This window comes from Scyliorhinus torazame, chromosome 21 (assembly GCF_047496885.1).
Source record: "Scyliorhinus torazame isolate Kashiwa2021f chromosome 21, sScyTor2.1, whole genome shotgun sequence".
Lineage (NCBI taxonomy): Eukaryota > Metazoa > Chordata > Chondrichthyes > Carcharhiniformes > Scyliorhinidae > Scyliorhinus > Scyliorhinus torazame.
The window spans coordinates 17,279,136-17,298,048 of record NC_092727.1 but is presented as its reverse complement, the minus strand read 5'-3'; the positions used below and the strand labels follow the sequence as shown (position 1 = coordinate 17,298,048).

Sequence of the window (18,913 nt, the reverse complement as noted above, 5' to 3'; positions counted from 1 at the left end):
GGCGCTGTTCGCTCCAAATCTTCCCCGCACTTCAAACAATCTCCCTCGCTTCCGGATCGCACTCAGTGCAGATCGGGGGATACACTGTCGCAAATCTTGCGATACAGGGCGCCGAGTACGCCAATTTTAAACTATCTGCGCTCCTCTCCTGTTGGGATTGGACTTCCAGTGCAACCTCAGGAGCCTAACCCTGAAGTTCGGCGGCCCCTACCCCCACTCGCCATATGTAGCCTCGCGATCCCGAAGGTCGACCCTCCCCCGCTCTTCGCAAATCTCACCGCCGACTGTAAGCCAGTCGCCACCAGAAGCAGGCGGTACAGTATCCAGGATAGGACTTTTATCAGGTCCAAGGTCCAGCGACTCTTGCAGGAAGGGATCATCGAGGCCAGTAATAGCCCCTGGAGAACTCAGGTGGTTGTCGTCAGGACCAGGGAAAAGAACCGGATGGTTGTAGACTACAGCCAAACCATAAACCGGTACACGCACCTCGATGCGTACCCCCTCCCCCGGATAGTGGACATGGTTAATCAGATCACACACTACCGTGTCTTCTCCACGGTGGATCTGAAGTCCGCATACCACCAGCTCCCAATCCGCCCGGAGGACCGCACTACACAGCCTTTCCACTTCCACGTCCTCCGCCTCTTCCACTTCCTCCGGGTCCCCTTCGGCGTCACAAACGGGGTCACAGTCTTCCAAAGAATGATGGACCGAATGGCCTCTTTCTGCACTGTAAATTCTATGATTCTATGAAAATTCTATGAATGGTGGACCAGTACGGGCTGTGGGCCACATTGCCGTACTTAGACAACGTCACCATCTGCGGCCACGACCAGGACCACGACGCCAACCTCCAGAAATGTCTCCAAACCGCCCAAGCCCTCAACCTCACTTATAACGAGGAGAAATGCGTTTTCCGCACAACCAGACTAGCCATCCTCGGCTACGTCGTGGAAAACGGAGTTCTAGGGCCCGACCCCGACCATATGCACCACCTCCTGCAACTCCCTCTTCCCCACTGCCCCAAGGCCCTGAAAAGGTGCCTTGAGTTCTTTTCCTATTACGCCTAGTGGGTCCCCAACTATGCGGACATAGCCCGCCCATTGATCAAAGCTACCATTTTCCCAATAGCAGCTGAGGCCCGCCAGGCCTTCAGCCGCATCAAGGCAGATATTGCCAAAGCCGCAATGCGCGCGGTGGATGAGCTCGTCCCCTTCCAGGTGGAGAGCGACACGTCAGAGGTCGCCCTCGCCGCCACCCTCAATTAGGCGGGCAGGCCAGTAGCATTTTTCTCCTGTACACTCAACGCCTCCGAAATTCGACACTCCTCAGTCAAAAAAGAAGCCCAAGCCATCGTGGAAGCTGTAAGGCATTGGAGGCACTACCTCGCTGGTAGGTGGTTTACCCTCGTCACCGACCAATGGTCGGTAGCCTTCATGTTCGATAATACACAACAGGGCAAGATCAAGAACGATAAGACCTTGAGGTGGAGGATCGAACTCTCCACCTATAATTACGATATAGTGTATTGTCCTGGGAAGCTCAACGAGCCCCCAGATGCCCTGTCCCGCGACACGTGCGCCAGCGCGCACGATGACCGACTGCCGGCCATCCACGATGATCTCTGCCACCCGGGGGGTCACCCGGCCTCTCCACTACATCAAGGTCCACAACCTGCCCTACTCCACTGAGGAGGTCAGGGCCATGACCAGGGACTGGCAAATCTGCGCGGAGTGTAAGCCGCACTTCTATCGACCAGATAAGGCCCACCTGCTGAAGGTATCCCGGCCCTTTGAGCGCCTCAGTATCGACTTCAAAGGGCCCCTCCCCTCTACCAACCGCAACACGTATTTCCTCAACGTCGTTGACGAGTTCTTCCGCTTCTCCTTTGCAACCCCCTGCCCCGACATGACCGCGGCCACCGTCATTAAGGCCCTACAGTCTCTTTACCTTGTTCGGTTTCCCCACTTACGTCCAGAGTGACCGGGGCACCTCGTTTATGAGCGACGAACTGCATCAGTACCTGCTCGGTTAGGGTGTCTCCTCGAGCAGGACTACCAGTTACAACCCCCGGGGAAATGGACAGGTGGAGTGGGAGAACGCGACGGTATGTAAGGCCGTCCTCCTGGCCCTACGTTCTAGGAATCTCCCAGTTTACCACTGGCAGGAGGTCCTCCCCGACGCGCTCCACTCCATTAGGTCCCTCCTTTGCACAGCCACGAACGAGACCCCTCACGACCGCCTGTTGGTCTTCCCTGGAAAATCCACCTCCGGTGTCTCGCTTCCGTCCTGGCTGAAGACACCGGGGCCCGTCCTACTCCGCAAACACGTAAGGAGCCATAAGTCCGACCCCCTGGTCGAGAGGCTCCAGCTCCTTCACACCAAACCCCAGTACGCAGATGTAGAACAACCCGACGGCCAACAGGATACGGTCTCCCTCCAGGACCTGGCACTCGCAGGTTCCCCTACCACCATCCCAACCTACCCCCCCCCCCCCCACCCCCCCCCCCCACAACTTACACCGAACAGCTGCCCCGCCCCTACATGGCCTCTATACCCCTTCCTATACTCCCTCCCCCCTTCACCGACCCGCAGTAATGAAGCTCCTGAAGACACGCTCCCAGAGTCCACGCCTGTGCCCGCACCGACAAGTTCACCACCCAGGCCCGCACCGACGAGTTGGACACCCGTGCCCGCTGCGAAACCAGAGCTCCAGCGATCACAGCGCACGATCAGGGCGCAGGACAGACTGAACCTGTGAGCCATTCACCCCCGCCGGACTTCAATTTTTTTAACAGGGGGTGAATATGGTGAACGTATTGTACTAACCATTCACCACCGTATTACATTGTATCACGCTGTTACCCATGTGGGCTCCACCTATGGACCATTGTACTGTACTACATGGAATGTATCATGTTGGTGCCCCTGTGGGTTCCGCTCTTGGCTCCACCCCCTTGAGGGGAGGTATAAAGAGCAGCTGCCCTGCAGGCGTCTCTCACTAGCAGAGCAGTCGCAGGCAGGCACTGTTCTAGTCGATTAATGCCACTGTTCACTTCAACTCTGTCTCGCGTAAATTGATGGTTGCATCAGAGGGCTTAGAAGTTAAAAATCTGAAAAAGGAACCCAATCTTCAAACGTGGCTATTTCCAGTTTTAACAGAGGAAGGGTGGGGTGAGGGGCGTCGGAATGAGCGACCAATCCATTGTCAGGAAGTGGGATAATCTTGAACCTTCTAAGGAGGCTGTGTGCCTTCATTCTAACAGTGTTCTTATTTTGAACCCATACGTTTCCCAAGCCTTGGTAAACCGAACAGGTAAAAAGGTGAGGAGGACTGGATCCATAAGGTCTTTATAGCATGCTGGTTGCAGGATAAGATTTTTTCCCACAACCCAAAGGCCTACTCTGTAAATCTCCTCACCCCTCCCAATCTGGCTGGTTCCCCTTTCCGATCAGATCCCATTCCAAGTATCACCAGCTCTCGTACCCCCACTATCTCATAATCTGACTAACACGGGCACCCCACACCACTACGATCTAACTGATTGTTCTGCCATCGCACACTTGCAGGTTTCCCAGCAGGTAAATGTGCCCCACCGCACACTTCCCACCTCACTGTTATTAATGGGGCCAGAGTGCCTCAAAAAATACAAATAAATATGTACTCCATGTACTTTCTTGATTTTAGCAGAGTGTAACAGTGCCTGCAATACAGCCAATGCCATTTCCTTTCCATAGAATTCAACATGCAGCCAATTGAATATTGTCTGTTTTATTCTTCTCCCAAACATTTTGTCCTTTTTTTAGTTTCTGCTTTTCACCCACTGCCAATCTTAACTATCTGACAAAAGATAACCAACATCAAACTATCTGCTATATAATATCAAACAAGGAAATTAATACCTTTTAAATGAGAATTTTACAATTGACTTACTGTAAATATAAACACTTATAGAAAAGAATGAATGCTCAATGTCAGTACACAATGGACATGATTACATTCTATGAATATAATTCAGATATTATTCATACAAGATCATAAAGCAAAATATCAAAGCTAAGCCAGTTTATGATTGACATCTAAACCTCAATTTAAGAGCACAACTTTTTAAAATCTGTTTCATTATCTATTAACATATGGAATAGTTTAGACTCTTTTTCTCTTGCTATTGATATCATGACCCAAGTCTCATAGCCAACACAAATACGTCCACTTTGAAGGACTAACAATTATTGAAGGAAAACCAACAGTTGATCAATAGCAAATAATGGAACCTGTGTACTAAATCATGTTTGGAATATGCACTATTCTGGTCACTATGCCATTATAGGAAAGAAAATAGAACCATGGAAAGCTAAAGCTAGAATACTACCAAGGATTACGATCATAGTATGGAAAGTTAAAAAAACTGGGCTTTTTATTTGCTGGGGCGGAGAAAGTTAAAGGGGATCTAGAAGAGATCTTCAAAATTATAAAAGTTTTTGAGAGGGAGCATTATGAATAATTATTTCCTTGCTTCATGTCCTGCAAACTAAAAAAAATAATAGGGGAATGTACATAAGTTGACAGACTTTTGAAATTTTTGAACAAGAATAACAAAAAAAGGATACAGAAAATGTTTCAAGGAAATGGAATTAAAGTAGGTCATTCCAGTTGAAGAATTAGCACCAACATAGTTTGAATGGTTTGTCTCTGTGCTTTAAAGCCAAGAATTAAAAGTACTAAATATGTGGTAGAAGAGATTAGCTGTTCTAAGGTGATTCTGGTGACTTGGATTCTGGCAGGAGCTTTTGAATGGTGGGGTGTCCAACACTGCAACCTGAAGAATTAGCAGGGATAATCACTGCAGCCCCACAGCAATTAACACACTGATAAGGATTAGTTAGCTGGAGACAGGACCACCGCCCCTCACTCAGGCAGAAGTCCCATCTCAGAACTTGAGAGAGGTGTCCCCACCACCTCCCCTTCATGCCTACAGCCCAAGCAGGCTGGCCTGTCGAGCTTCCTCCCAATCTGGAACTCATCCTGCCAGCCTCAAAATTGCTGTCCAGCGGGAAGCAGCCACATAAGGGCCTCAACTGGAGCTAGGGTGGATGGAGCCACCCTAGGCCGAATCCGCCCCACGTAACATTGCAGACAATTAGAGTGGCAGGAAGGCTACATTATGATTTCTACGAGACCTCATTCCTGCAATCCCACGAGTAAGAGACCATAGAATTCCACCCCTTATATTTATGCTATTAAAATGTTTTCTGTAGCCTAGTGGCAGATTTGCAGCTCCATTTTTACTTGAATTATGGAAAATGTTATTGGAGAAGCCACAAAGCAGTGGTCTTAATCAGGTTTGTTACCCTTTTATTGCTAGCACAGGTTAGACTGATGGAGACTGCTAGTGTACAAGTGTGATATGATATAAAAGTATGATATGGTTACATCTAGAAATCATATTTAATAGGCTACTGGGAAATCTTATGAGTAGCATATTTTTAATGAAGGTAAAAAATTTATGCAAAAGAGAAACTTTAGCAAAAGTGGGGTAATAATAATTTATCAAATTTCTACTCACCCGTCTATACCCTGGAGAAGCGGTTTTGCTCGTTGACTGGACATAGCCATTATTTGCTGATGGTTTACAGGGATACCCAGACACCTGGTGAAATGTGAACAAAGAGCAAAGTGTTCCTTATGAATTCTGACGTGAATTATTCTGTTTAAATAGGATTAAAATATTTCCATCTGGAAGACACTACATTTCACGCACACTGATTTAACTTAAACACATACAGGAAGGCTGGGAAAGCACAGTGGATGTTGAAAATGGCTGAGGAACCTGGCAAGGCCATGGACACAGAGATCCTAGTAGATCTTTCCCCACCAGGCAGCTCGTGGCTGGGAGAGAAAAGCAGTGGAATGGAGGCCGCAGGTGGAAACCCTTGGGGATGGTCTCTGGCAATTGGGAGGGTGAAATTCGCCAGCGCGGCTTGAGGGTAAAGGATATAGGCCTTAAAAGACAAGAAGGCCATGAGGTCTGAAGGAGGCAGGGGTGAGAGGACAAGATTGACGACTACAGCAAGAGGGAGGACAAAGGCCACGATCGGTAGTGGATAAGTCAATGGCTCACCTAATAGGCCCAGGGAATTAAGTACTTCTGGAAAAGACACTTACATATCTTTTGGAGAAAGCAGCTCCTGCCTCTCTTTCCTTGCTGAGTTTCCTGACACTTGCAAAACCTGCACAGCAGCAGTAAATTTTAATCCAATTTCACTGACAAACAGCTGGGAAGCGTTTTTTTTTCAAATTTCCTAAATATGGTCTTAATTTCAAGTTGAGAAAGGAGGAAAGATCTATAGGATGTTAAGTATTTTACTGAGGACAAACCAGGAGAATTAAGATGAAATTGTTTAGGGTATCTGATAAGATGAAAAAAAATAATCTATTTGATTGGCAATAATTAAGAATAGGTTTGATGGATGGTTGAAGGAAAGAGGGATAAATGGGACACTGAAGCAGAGTCCGTACATGGGTTTTAACTTCCTGCTTTTGTAGATAATTGACACCAACGGGGACTCAATGGGCTATAAATGCCTTGTACTTTAGGTGTAATTCTCTGTAAGAAACCTTGCAATTGTTGAAAGTGAAGCATCTATAAGCTCTGGCAAAGTTTGCATTCAGCTTGCCTTGATTCAGTTGGTAAAACCATTAAGGTCTGTTACACAAATCACCCTTTCTAAATAAGATCATCCAAGGTTTCATTTGATACTTGTGATTGCTGGACCCACATGCCAGGACCATAGAACAGACAGCACCATTCATAATATTGAGTAAACAACTGGGACTACAAATGTGTTTAGTTCCTTACAATGTCTTAATGTTGCTACAAAAACCCTAAGGAACTGATTCCTCAAATATCAAGGCTTATTTTTCTGGTCGGGTTAACTTAAAAGAATTGCAAGCAGTGGTTCTCATCATGGGACATACCAGCAAGGATACTGAACAATTGAATTTCATGGGCTATACCAGCAAGGATACTGAACAAATGAATTTCAAACAGCTTCCTTCAAGTATGATTAAAGGCAAAGATTACCCCAAATAAATATAGTACACTACTCAGCTTGTGGTGAAAAGGTAAGCTCCTCTACATGGAAATTAACTAAGACAATTTTTTCCACAGGAGCATATCTTGTGTAGATTTTAATAAAGCGTTTATTGAATTTGTTGGAAACCCGAAAGTAAACTCTATTAAAATAGTTACATAAATGATTAGTTGTATATAACTTTAAAATAGTAGTAAATAAAGGACAGTGTCCCTATTAAATTTTAAACAATATTGTACTTAGCTATTTGTTGAAATCACACACACATTTAGTTATGATTTTCACTTTTGCTTCTGTGATTAAGTACTGGCTCATTCTCTCTCATTCTACTGCTGAGACTTTGTAAAGGAAGCATTGGAGATATCTCAAAGTAATTGGTAATTAACAAATGAAAGACTACGTAAAGACTACCTTCTTTTAGTGTTCCATTTTGTATGTTAAAGACATACTCCCTGGGCACGATCTACTGGCCGTGTTGCGCTCGAACGAGACCAGACAGCCAGTAAGCCTCACTTGATCTACCCAAAACTTACGAGACGTCGCGATCAGGATCCCGTCACAATGAGCAGGACCAAGCCTTGCATGCCTAAGTAAGTTTAAAACCCGCCTCGGCATGCTAACCCGGGATCTTTCGGCTCCCAGCATCTACCAACTTCCCGGGGAGAGCCCAGCCAGGCGCCGTTCAGTACTGGTCAACACAAACTTGGACCAGGCAGAACGACACCTGGAGGTCTCCGGGGCCATCAGAGGTCCCTGGGTGGTCAGGGATAGGGCAGGATAGCCCCCTGGCCCTCCCCCCTTGAACGAGGGCATCTTGGCACTGCCAGGCTGGCATTTTGGCAGTGCCACCCTGCCACTGCCAAGGTTCCCAAGTAGCACTCAAAGCTGGCGGGAGCCAGAGTGGCAGTGCAGGATGCCACGGTGGCACTGCCATGAGTCAGGGCTTGAGGGGGCCGTGCACATAAATGGGCGGTGGAGGGTGCATGAAGGGTGCAGGGCAGGTACGAACAGGCCTCTGGAAGGTTTGGGGGGGGGGGGAGTGTGTGTGAAGGATGGGAGCCCTGGAAGGGAACCCTCAGTCATCGCTTGGGGAGGGGGGGGGATGGGGTAATGCCCATGTGTGTGTGGGGGGGGGGGGGGGGGTTGGCATTCCCCATGGCTGGGGGATGTGGGGATCCACAAGCTTACATAGAGATCATGGGCACCCTTTCAAAATGGTGGTCCGATCTGCGAGGAGCCCATCTGGTCAGCGAGTTCAGGTCCCCAGTGATGAAAATAATTCTAAGTATTGGGTTGACCAGAGAGAAACTACCCAGGCCCCAAAAAGTGACTTGGTTAGATATCGGTGGGGAGCTCGCCGACAGAGCTGGGGAGAAACTCCCAGCAAAACACGCCACAATTGACACTTATAGAACATAGAACATAGAACAATACAGCGCAGTACAGGCCCTTCGGCCCACGATGTTGCACTGAAACAAAAGCCATCTAACCTACACTATGCCATTATCATCCATATGTTTATCCAATAAACTTTTAAATGCCCTCAATGTTGGCGAGTTCACTACTGTAGCAGGTAGGGCATTCCACGGCCTCACTACTCTTTGCGTAAAGAACCTACCTCTGACCTCTGTCCTATATCTATTACCCCTCAGTTTAAAGTTATGTCCCCTCGTGCCAGCCATATCCATCCGCGGGAGAAGGCTCTCACTGTCCACCCTATCCAACCCCCTGATCATTTTGTATGCCTCTATTAAGTCTCCTCTTAACCTTCTTCTCTCCAACGAAAACAACCTCAAGTCCGTCAGCCTTTCCTCATAAGATTTTCCCTCCATACCAGGCAACATCCTGGTAAATCTCCTCTGCACCCGCTCCAAAGCCTCCACGTCCTTCCTATAATGCGGTGACCAGAACTGTACGCAATACTCCAAATGCGGCCGGACCAGAGTTCTGTACAGCTGCAACATGACCTCCCGACTCCGGAACTCAATCCCTCTACCAATAAAGGCCAACACTCCATAGGCCTTCTTCACAACCCTATCAACCTGGGTGGCAACTTTCAGGGATCTATGTACATGGACACCTAGATCCCTCTGCTCAGCCACACTTTCAAGAACTTTACCATTAGCCAAATATTCCGCATTCCTGTTATTCCTTCCAAAGTGAATCACCTCACACTTCTCTACATTAAACTCCATTTGCCACCTCTCAGCCCAGCTCTGCAGCTTATCTATATCCCTCTGTAACCTGCTACATCCTTCCACACTATCGACAACACCACCGACTTTAGTATCATCTGCAAATTTACTCACCCACCCTTCTGTGCCTTCCTCTAGGTCATTGATAAAAATGACAAACAGCAACGGCCCCAGAACAGATCCTTGTGGTACTCCACTTGTGACTGTACTCCATTCTGAACATTTCCCATCAACCACCACCCTCTGTCTTCTTTCAGCTAGCCAATTTCTGATCCACATCTCTAAATCACCCTCAATCCCCAGCCTCCGTATTTTTTGCAATAGCCTACCGTGGGGAACCTTATCAAACGCTTTGCTGAAATCCATATACACCACATCAACTGCTCTACCCTCGTCTACCTGTTCAGTCACCTTCTCAAAGAACTCAATAAGGTTTGTGAGGCATGACCTACCCTTCACAAAGCCATGCTGACTATCCCTGATCATATCATTCCTATCTAGATGATTATAAATCTTGTCCCTTATAATCCCCTCCAAGACTTTACCCACTACAGACGTGAGGCTCACCGGTCTATAGTTGCCGGGGTTGTCTCTGCTCCCCTTTTTGAACAAAGGGACCACATTTGCTGTCCTCCAGTCCTCTGGCACTATTCCTGTAGCCAATGATGACATAAAAATCAAAGCCAAAGGTCCAGCAATCTCTTCCCTGGCCTCCCATAGAATCCTAGGATAAATCCCATCAGGTCCCGGGGACTTATCTATTTTCAGCCTGTCCAGAATTGCCAACACCTCTTCCCTACGTACCTCAATGCCATCTATTCTATTAGCCTGGGGCTCAGCATTCTCCTCCACAACATTATCTTTATCCTGAGTGAATACTGACGAAAAATATTCATTTAGTATCTCGCCTATCTCTTCAGACTCCACACACAATTTCCCATCCCTGTCCTTGACTGGTCCTACTCTTTCCCTAGTCATTCGCTTATTCCTGACATACCTATAGAAAGCTTTTGGGTTTTCCTTGATCCTTCCTGCCAAATACTTCTCATGTCCCCTCCTTGCTCGTCTTAGCTCTCTCTTTAGATCCTTCCTCGCTACCTTGTAACTATCCATCGCCCCAACCGAAACTTCACACTTCATCTTCACATAGGCCTCCTTCTTCCTCTTAACAAGAGATTCCACTTCACTGGTAAACCACGGTTCCCTCGCTCGACGCCTTCCTCCCTGTCTGACCGGTACATACTTATCAAGAACACGCAGTAGCTGATCCTTGAATAAGCCCCACTTATCCAGTGTGCCCAACACTTGCAGCCTACTTCTCCACCTTATCCCCCCCAAGTCACGTCTAATGGCATCATAATTGCCCTTCCCCCAGCTATAACTCTTGCCCTGCGGTGTATACTTATCCCTTTCCATCATTAACGTAAACGTCACCGAATTGTGGTCACTGTCCCCAAAGTGCTCTCCTACCTCCAAATCCAACACCTGGCCTGGTTCATTACCCAAAACCAAATCCAACGTGGCCTCGCCTCTTGTTGGCCTGTCAACATATTGTTTCAGGAAACCCTCCTGCACACACTGTACAAAAAACGACCCATCTATTGTACTCGAACTATATCTTTTCCAGTCAATATTTGGAAAGTTAAAGTCTCCCATAATAACTACCCTGTTACTTTCGCTCATATCCAGAATCATCTTCGCCATCCTTTCCTCTACATCCCTAGAACTATTAGGAGGCCTATAAAAAACTCCCAACAGGGTGACCTCTCCTTTCCTGTTTCTAACTTCAGCCAATACTACCTCGGAAGAAGAGTCCCCATCTAGCATCCTCTCCGCCACCGTAATACTGCTCTTGACTAGCAGCGCCACACCTCCCCCTCTTTTGCCTCCTTCTCTGAGCTTACTAAAACACCTAAACCCCGGAACCTACAACATCCATTCCTGTCCCTGCTCTATCCATGTCTCCGAAATGGCCACAACATCGAAGTCCCAGGTACCAACCCACGCTGCCAGTTCCCCTACCTTGTTTCGTATACTCCTGGCATTGAAGTAGACACACTTCAAACCACCTACCTGAACGCTGGCCCCCTCCTGCGACGTCAAATCTGTGCTCCTGACCTCTATACTCTCATTCTCCCTTACCCTAAAACTACAATCCAGGTTCCCATGCCCCTGCTGCATTAGTTTAAACCCCCCCAAAGAGCACTAACAAATCTCCCCCCCAGGATATTTGTGCCCCTCAGGTTCAGATGTAGACCATCCTGTCTGTAGAGGTCCCACCTTCCCCAGAAAGAGTGCAATTTAACTAAATGAGAACAAAGTCTCCTGGTGAGAGCATTCAGCCGCGTGATTGCCAGCACGTTATCGAACGGCACTTGGGTTAGATGGGGAGGCCTCAGCTGGGAGCGTGTGGCCGAGGTCGCATACAGCCCCATTTTCTGCACTGAGGAGCTCCGCTTGCTGGACCTCCTCAGTGTAGCGAGAGAACTGGACACTATTTCTAAATGGCGTCCTGATCTCTGGAGCCCAACCCTTTGAGTGATTTGGGGATCACATTAGCGTCATAATCACAGAGTCACAGGGCTATGTTCTCCGTCCCGGGATGCCCAGAATGTGTTCCCAGATGGAACGGAAAATCAGGCGTCAGGGCAAAATCCGGATCAGCGGCAGGCGGCAACCAGAACGCGATGCTCTAACCCCCTAGCTGGTGGCATGAACGAGGTCTATGATGCACACTGGCGGGGGGATGTAAATAGATGCAAATAGATCGTAATGACCCATTTGCATCTATTTTGCGGGCGGGCGTCCTATGCTCCGCCCTCCCGTGATTCTCCAGTGCCCACGGCTGGGAATCACATGGGCGAGGTTCACTTGTGATCTCTACAATCGTGTCCCTGACATAGATTATTATTATTGAGTGATTGGAATGAACTTAGTGCTTGGAATGCACTTCCATCTCTTGGATGTGATCAATATTTACAAACATTGGGGGTTTTACCACTTAGGCCACTGAAGTGTAAAAGATATGAATGGATCAAAGCTGCAGATGTTTTTTACGAGATGTAAATCATAGATTACAACTGAAAAGCTATGAATGGATCACAGATAGCTACACGGTACGTGTTAGAGCTAAAATGCTTCCCACAGTCCCTGTCTGGACTTTTCTTTAGCTTCCAGACAGGGCCCCTCGATTACAGGGGTCGCTGGGAGGGCATTCCAGGGACTGGTTTAGCGCAGAGTTTAGCACAGGGCTAAATAGCTGGCTTTTAAAGCAGACCAAGGCAGGCCAGCAGCACCGTTCAATTCCGTACCAGCCTCTCGGAATGTGGCGACTAGGGGCTTTTCACAGTAACTTCATTTGAAGCCTACTTGTGACAATAAGCGATTTTCATTTAAATTTTCATTTTCATTCCCCCTATTACATGGGTCCCTGAGGGGGTTCCCCGATTACAGTGTTCCCTGTAATTGGGGGGGGTCAGATCACCACCGTACTTGGGGGTGGGGGCTGCTGTGCAGAGTGTGTGGGAGGGGGGGGGGGTGGTAGGGGCCAATTTGCGGTTAAGGTAAGGCGGCAGTGGCCAGCTGCAGGGCCTCGCTATCAGCCGCCTGCTCAAGATGTCGGCACGATAACAGGATTCTCTGGGAAACCCTCGTATTCCATGCCATGCATAAATTTGCATGGCATGGAACATTGAATTGCATCCTGCTTTATGACCGCAAGGGAATCGTAAAACTGGCGCAATTCAGCTCCGGCAGGAGAACATAGTCTCCCAAATGGAGAATGGAGCCCATAGAGTTTTACGGAACAGCAAAAGACCTTTCACCCATCGTATATGTGCTGGCCATCAAGTACCCATCTATTCTAATCCCATTTTTCAGCACTTGGTCTACAGCCTTGTACGCTTTTGCGTTTCAAGAGCTCACCAAAATGCTTCTTAAATGTTGTGAGGATTACCACCTCCACCACCTTTGCAGGCAGAGAGTTCCAGATTCCCACCACCCTCTGGGTGAAAATGATTTTTCTCAAATGCCCCCTACATCTCCTGCCGCTTATCTTAAATCTGTGTTCCCTGGTTATTGACCCCCTCTACGAAAGGGAAACGTTTCTGCCTATCTACGTGCTTAATAAGTTTGTACGCCTCTATCAGGTTCCCGCCTCAACCTTCTCTGCTCCAAGGAAAACAACCCCAGCCTAACCAGCCTCACTTCATAGCTGAAATGCTCCAGCTCAAGCTACAGCCTGATGAATCTCAAGTACATTCTACAATTTTACATTTTCTCTAGAAAAATATAAAGCCAGCAGTCCTGAGTCATTAATCCTTCAGCAGGAATTTCATAAGCCAGGAGAGGAGGGAGTGGGAGGGGGTGTGGGGAGAGAGAGAGAGAGTGTGTGAGTGTGAGAGTCTGTGGCATCTAATGCTTTACCACGTCTTTCAGTTTGTCCTAATGCACTTTGTGTATAACCTTTAAAGTGGCAGCCATTTTGCTGAGACCAGTGTTCTGGCTGCAGCAATGAAATAATTGACCAATTCATTTCTTGTTCGTTGTGATCATAATTAATCTATTTTTGGAAACAAAAATTGGCTCTGTGTTACTCTAAAGATGTCCGGGTTCAGATGTTTATAATTACGGAGGTCATTTTGGTGATTATGTGAGCCCGGGATGAAATAACTGCCTTGAGTTCATTCCCACGTATTCATTATTAATATAGTTAAATGATACAGAATCATACTGTAGATATAATATAATTATACCTCTTCCTCCTCTCTGCTCAACAGCTGTTGAAGGAGCATATCCTTCTGTTCCAAGTCCTTTTGCAAGTCATTCTGAAAGGAATAATACAATTTTATAATGCAAATCGCCGTCCAACACTGAAATTCTCACATAAAATAATAACCTCATTAATATTACTGTATAATCCTTTACTGTAAGATTTTGACCTATTTAGTCTGAAGCAGTCAAAAACCTGAGTCGCAGCCAGCTTTATCAAGCTCTCCAGTATTTCATTTTTACTAAGGGGGTGAGGACTCCAGCATATTTTCTGTTAATCGTCATAATACTATTTTAGCTAGGGATATTGAGGCTAATTGCAGTTTTCACTTCATAGGCCAGCTGGGATCAACTGACTTGACAAAGGCCGGCGTGCGGGGGGGGGGGGGGGGGGAAATTGGAGGAGGAGGAGGAGAGGTGGCTGCATATGGAATTATTAAGAAGATCTATGAATGAGTTGAACATTGATAAGTTCAAGATTCTGCACATTGGAAAGAAAAGTGAGTGTCAGATAGCTAAAGGTAATGCTGAAACTGATTCGGGGTAATCATAGATTCAAAGCATGGTGTGACGTTTGGAATCAGTATGGCGATTGCTGTCTACTTACAACTGGAAGCAGTAGTTATGGGGATGTTGCTCAAATTGGCATATCCTTTCATATTCCTGGGCCTCACTTTATGTATTCCCTAAGCTCTCGAGGACACAAATACTTGAATTTGGGGGAAATGATTAAAAATGCTGAAATTGATTTGGCACTGGCTTCACTCCCAGGCAGAATCCACAAGAAATTAAATTTGATGGCCTTGCACTCATTAGGCCAGTTACAAGCCCACCTTTACTTAATTAGTGATATTCATGTCCGGTAAAGTGTTTTCCAACCTATGTTTCTTAATTTCAATTGGTTACGTTCTCTAATTTTTTTTCTCTCGCAAATAATTTGTTTTATAATTTCCGCAGTTCAGCTTGCAGCTGGTTGCGTGCACTGTGTGGCTTGTGTGGAACAATTCAAATTGAATTGTTAACTTCTTTCAAAGTGGAAGGCTATTGAAAAGATAAATCACCCGAACAGTTGGGTCCATATTCAGTTAAATAGCAGCCCTATCTTTTTGTGGGAAGATTTATTCTTATTTACAGTGAAAATTCAGTAATTTATGGACCCTTACAGGCAAGCTTAACTAGACCAGCACAAATAATCCAACATTGTGTGGTGATTTGCAACCCAGGAGGTATCCCTAGGAGGGATTTCCCATGCCTCTCGAGTTTCGCAGGTAAAAACTGTTCAAATGGTACAGCTCACGCTATCCCTAGTACTGGTGCCAATGTCCCACGAACAGGAATCCACTTCTACCACACTTGTCTTTAAATCGTGTATTCATCTCTCTATTTTATGCCAATTTGCATGTGGTTCAGGTACTAATCCACTGGTTCTTACTTTTGAGTTTCTGCTTTTTAATTTAGTGCCTCGCTCCTCATGCTGACTATGCAGAAACCCTTTCCTCATTCTACTTTGGTCATTGGTGCCAATATGGACCACCCCCTCCCACTGTAAGTTCCTCTCCAGACTTGAACAGATGTCCCGAACCCTGGCACCAGGCAGAAAACACAGCCGCCTGGAGTCTCGCTCTTTGCTGCAGTGTCAATCCTCCTCATTATACTGTTACCACCACATTCCTCTTTTGCTCCCAACACTTGAATAGCTTCCTGTGCCACAGTGCCATGGTCAGTTAGCTCATTCACCCTGCAGGCCTCTCTCTCATCTAAACAAGGTGAGAAAAGGTCAAACTTTGGCCAACTGCAAAGGCCTCCTGTACTCTACCCTCAAAAATTGCTGGATTTTAATGCAATAATGGTGTGAGCTATAAAATTAGCTGTTTTGCAGCAAATTCTGGGCCATTATAATTTCTACATGTTAATTGCAGCACTATTTAATAGAAAGAATTATGCACAGCACTACAGTAATTACTGAAGGACATTGTTAAACTAGAAAGAGTACAGAAGAGATTTACGAGGATGCTACCAGGACTTGATGGTCTGAGTTATAAGGAGAGGCTGCATAGGCTGTGACCTTTTTCCCTGGAGCGTGGGAGGCTTAGGGGTCATCTTATAGAGATCTATAAAATAATGAGGAATAATTACTGAGAAGAAACAATTTTCATGGCGAAATAGGATTGGAAATAGGAGGAACAGCATTTTAAGGAAGTTGCCTCATTGAAATACAACATTCAACATTGAGCAATTATTTGATGCCAACTTGTCTTGTAATGACTACAGTTCAAAGCTCTGTCTTTAACAAACGTTCTATTAAAATCTATTAATACATTAAAAACTAAGTCATTCATTGATTATAAACAAGCTGTCATAATTTTCAAGTACTGGCCTTGCTAAGTTATAACACAGCATAAACAGGAAACATAATTTTGGTGGTTTAATCATTTTTAACACTGAAAGCTTTTTGAAGTTCAATTTTGCAATGCTTTTAATTTATTACTTTCTGTCCGACTGTGGGGTACAGAAAGATAGCAATGCCAAAATTGGGGAATATTGTTGAATTTATTCACTAGATTAACATATTGTATTTTATTTTGCTTCAATACTATTTCATTCCTAAAGTTTTAGGGGAGTATACTGGTTATTTAGGTGAACATTTCACACTTAATCAGAAGTTTGAAATGTTTGTACTATACAGTCCAGGGTGATAGAGTCATAGATGTTTACAGCATGGAAACAGGCCCTTCGGCCCAGCTTGTCCATGCCACCCAGTTACTCTCACTAAGCTAGTCCCACCTGCCAAAATTTGGCCCATATCCCTCTATACCCACCCTGCCCATATAACTGTCTAACTACTTTTTAAAAGACAAAATTGTACCGGCCTCTACCACTGCCTCTGGCAGCTCGTTCCAGATGCTCATCACCCTCTGTGTGAAGAAATTTCTCCTCTGGTCTTTTTTGTATCTCTTCTCTCTCACCTTAAACCTATGCCGTCTAGTTCTAGACTCCTCTAACTTTGGGAAAAGATGTCGACTCTCTACCTTATCTATGCTCCTCATTATTTTATAGACCTCTGTAAGATCACCTCTAAGCCTCCTACACTCCAGGGAAAAAGGTCACAGCCTATGCAGCCTCTCCTTATAACTCAGACCATCAAGTCATGGTAGCATCCTCGTAAATCTCTTCTGCACTCTTTCTCGTTTAACAATATCCTTCCTATTATAATAGAGTGACCAAAACTGAACACAGTATTCCATGTGTGGTCTTACCAATGTCTTGTACAACTTCAACAAGAAAGCCCAACTCCTGTATTCAATATTCTGACCAATAAAACCTAACATGCTGAGTGCCTTCTTCACCACCCTGTCCACCATCAACTCCACCTTCAAGAAGCTATGAACCTGTACTTCTAGATCTCTTTGTTCTGTAACTCTCCCCAGAGAGGGGCTCAAAGGTAACACATTCTACTGGATGAGCCTCCTTTCCAATACCTTTATACGAGTGGCTTCTGTTAGTTTCCGCAGAGTATCATCCAGTTTGGCCTGCTGCTGTTGGAATAGTCGGTCCTTCTGGCCCAACTCTCTCTGTGAGAAAATATAATTCATCACAAGCGAAGATAGATTTGCATTTATACAACACCTTAATGGTCTTCTCGGAAAAGCTTGAAAGCACTCCATCTTGTTTCATAAACATGCGATGTGGTACATCTCATCTAGATAGACAGTGGCTAGGCTCAGGTAGTTTCTTCAAATTGATTTCTGTACACCACGTATAATATATACAAGGTGGGCAACTGAGTAGGCACATCTTCTCCCAAGTGCTGCCTGCTTAGTCTTCAGTACAGTCTCGTGATTGCTGATATCATTGTTACACCATGGCCTTCAGCACTCATTACCATAACTATTAACTCATTACATGACACCTACTAAATAAAATATGAAATAAGTTAAATTAATAATATTAAATAATACTTTGAACTGTTATATATGCAAATACAGCAGCTATTTTGCAAGGTTCCACAAATAGCTATGCATTAAATGATTTGCACATCAGCTTATGGTGGTAAAGGCTGATGTTGGTCAAGACTCTGTTTTTGAGAAGTGTCGGGGATGCATAATTATGCCTGAATCACTGAACACAGGAAGATAAGGTTTTGGAGCAACAAAATATTTGAAGGTCAGCATTCACAATAAAGCAGGATCCTCTCAGCACTGTGGTATCAACTAAGATTATCTTCCTCTCAGAGGGAATTATAACAACACTACATATACTAATAGAATGAGGAAGGCATTCACATCAATTGCTGTAACAGATAACAAACAGTTTTGTGACAAATATTTTAAACAGAATTGTCATGAAATAATTTATTTACAATCCAGCTATATTGTAATCTTTTTAATAAATTACAATTGGCCGGTATTCCACCAGATTATAGATTTTTTTTAAAATTTAGAGTGCCCAATTTATTTTTTCCAAGGGGCAATTTAGCGTGACCAATCCATCTAGCCTGCACATCTTTGGGTTGTGGGGGCAAAACCCACGCAAACACGGGGAGAATGTGCAAACTCCATACAGACAATGACCCGGGCTGGGATCAAACCAGGTTCCTTGGTGCCGTGAGGCAGCAGTGCTAACCACTGTGCTGCCATGCTGCCCCCACCAGATTATAATTTGTGACAATTAGTTCATTCTGCAATAAATTAAAGTCAACACATATTGTTTGGTTTGGACAATGCAATTATTTTATCAGTGAGAATTTTAGAAATCCTTACTTTAAATTCCCCGAGGAGCTTGTTCCTTTCTTCAGTCTTCCTTTGTAGGTCAAGCTATCAATACAAAATGAAAGTGAAATAAATAACTTTTTC

The 18,913-nt window shown here is 45.5% G+C and overlaps 1 protein-coding gene across 6 annotated transcripts in view; it reads right to left on the bottom strand.

The window, feature by feature from the left end:
• The window catches only part of dixdc1b (DIX domain containing 1b), a 156,984-nt gene that overhangs the window by 11,315 nt on the left and 126,756 nt on the right, over positions 1-18,913 (bottom strand). For all 6 annotated transcript variants that reach the window (XM_072486582.1, XM_072486581.1, XM_072486583.1 and 3 more), the window contains 4 exons: positions 18,821-18,874; positions 17,540-17,632; positions 14,045-14,116; positions 5,568-5,651 (listed from right to left, as the gene is read on the bottom strand). In XM_072486582.1, the coding sequence (XP_072342683.1) occupies positions 5,568-5,651; positions 14,045-14,116; positions 17,540-17,632; positions 18,821-18,874 (303 nt within the window). The remainder of the gene's footprint in view (positions 1-5,567; positions 5,652-14,044; positions 14,117-17,539; positions 17,633-18,820; positions 18,875-18,913) is intronic.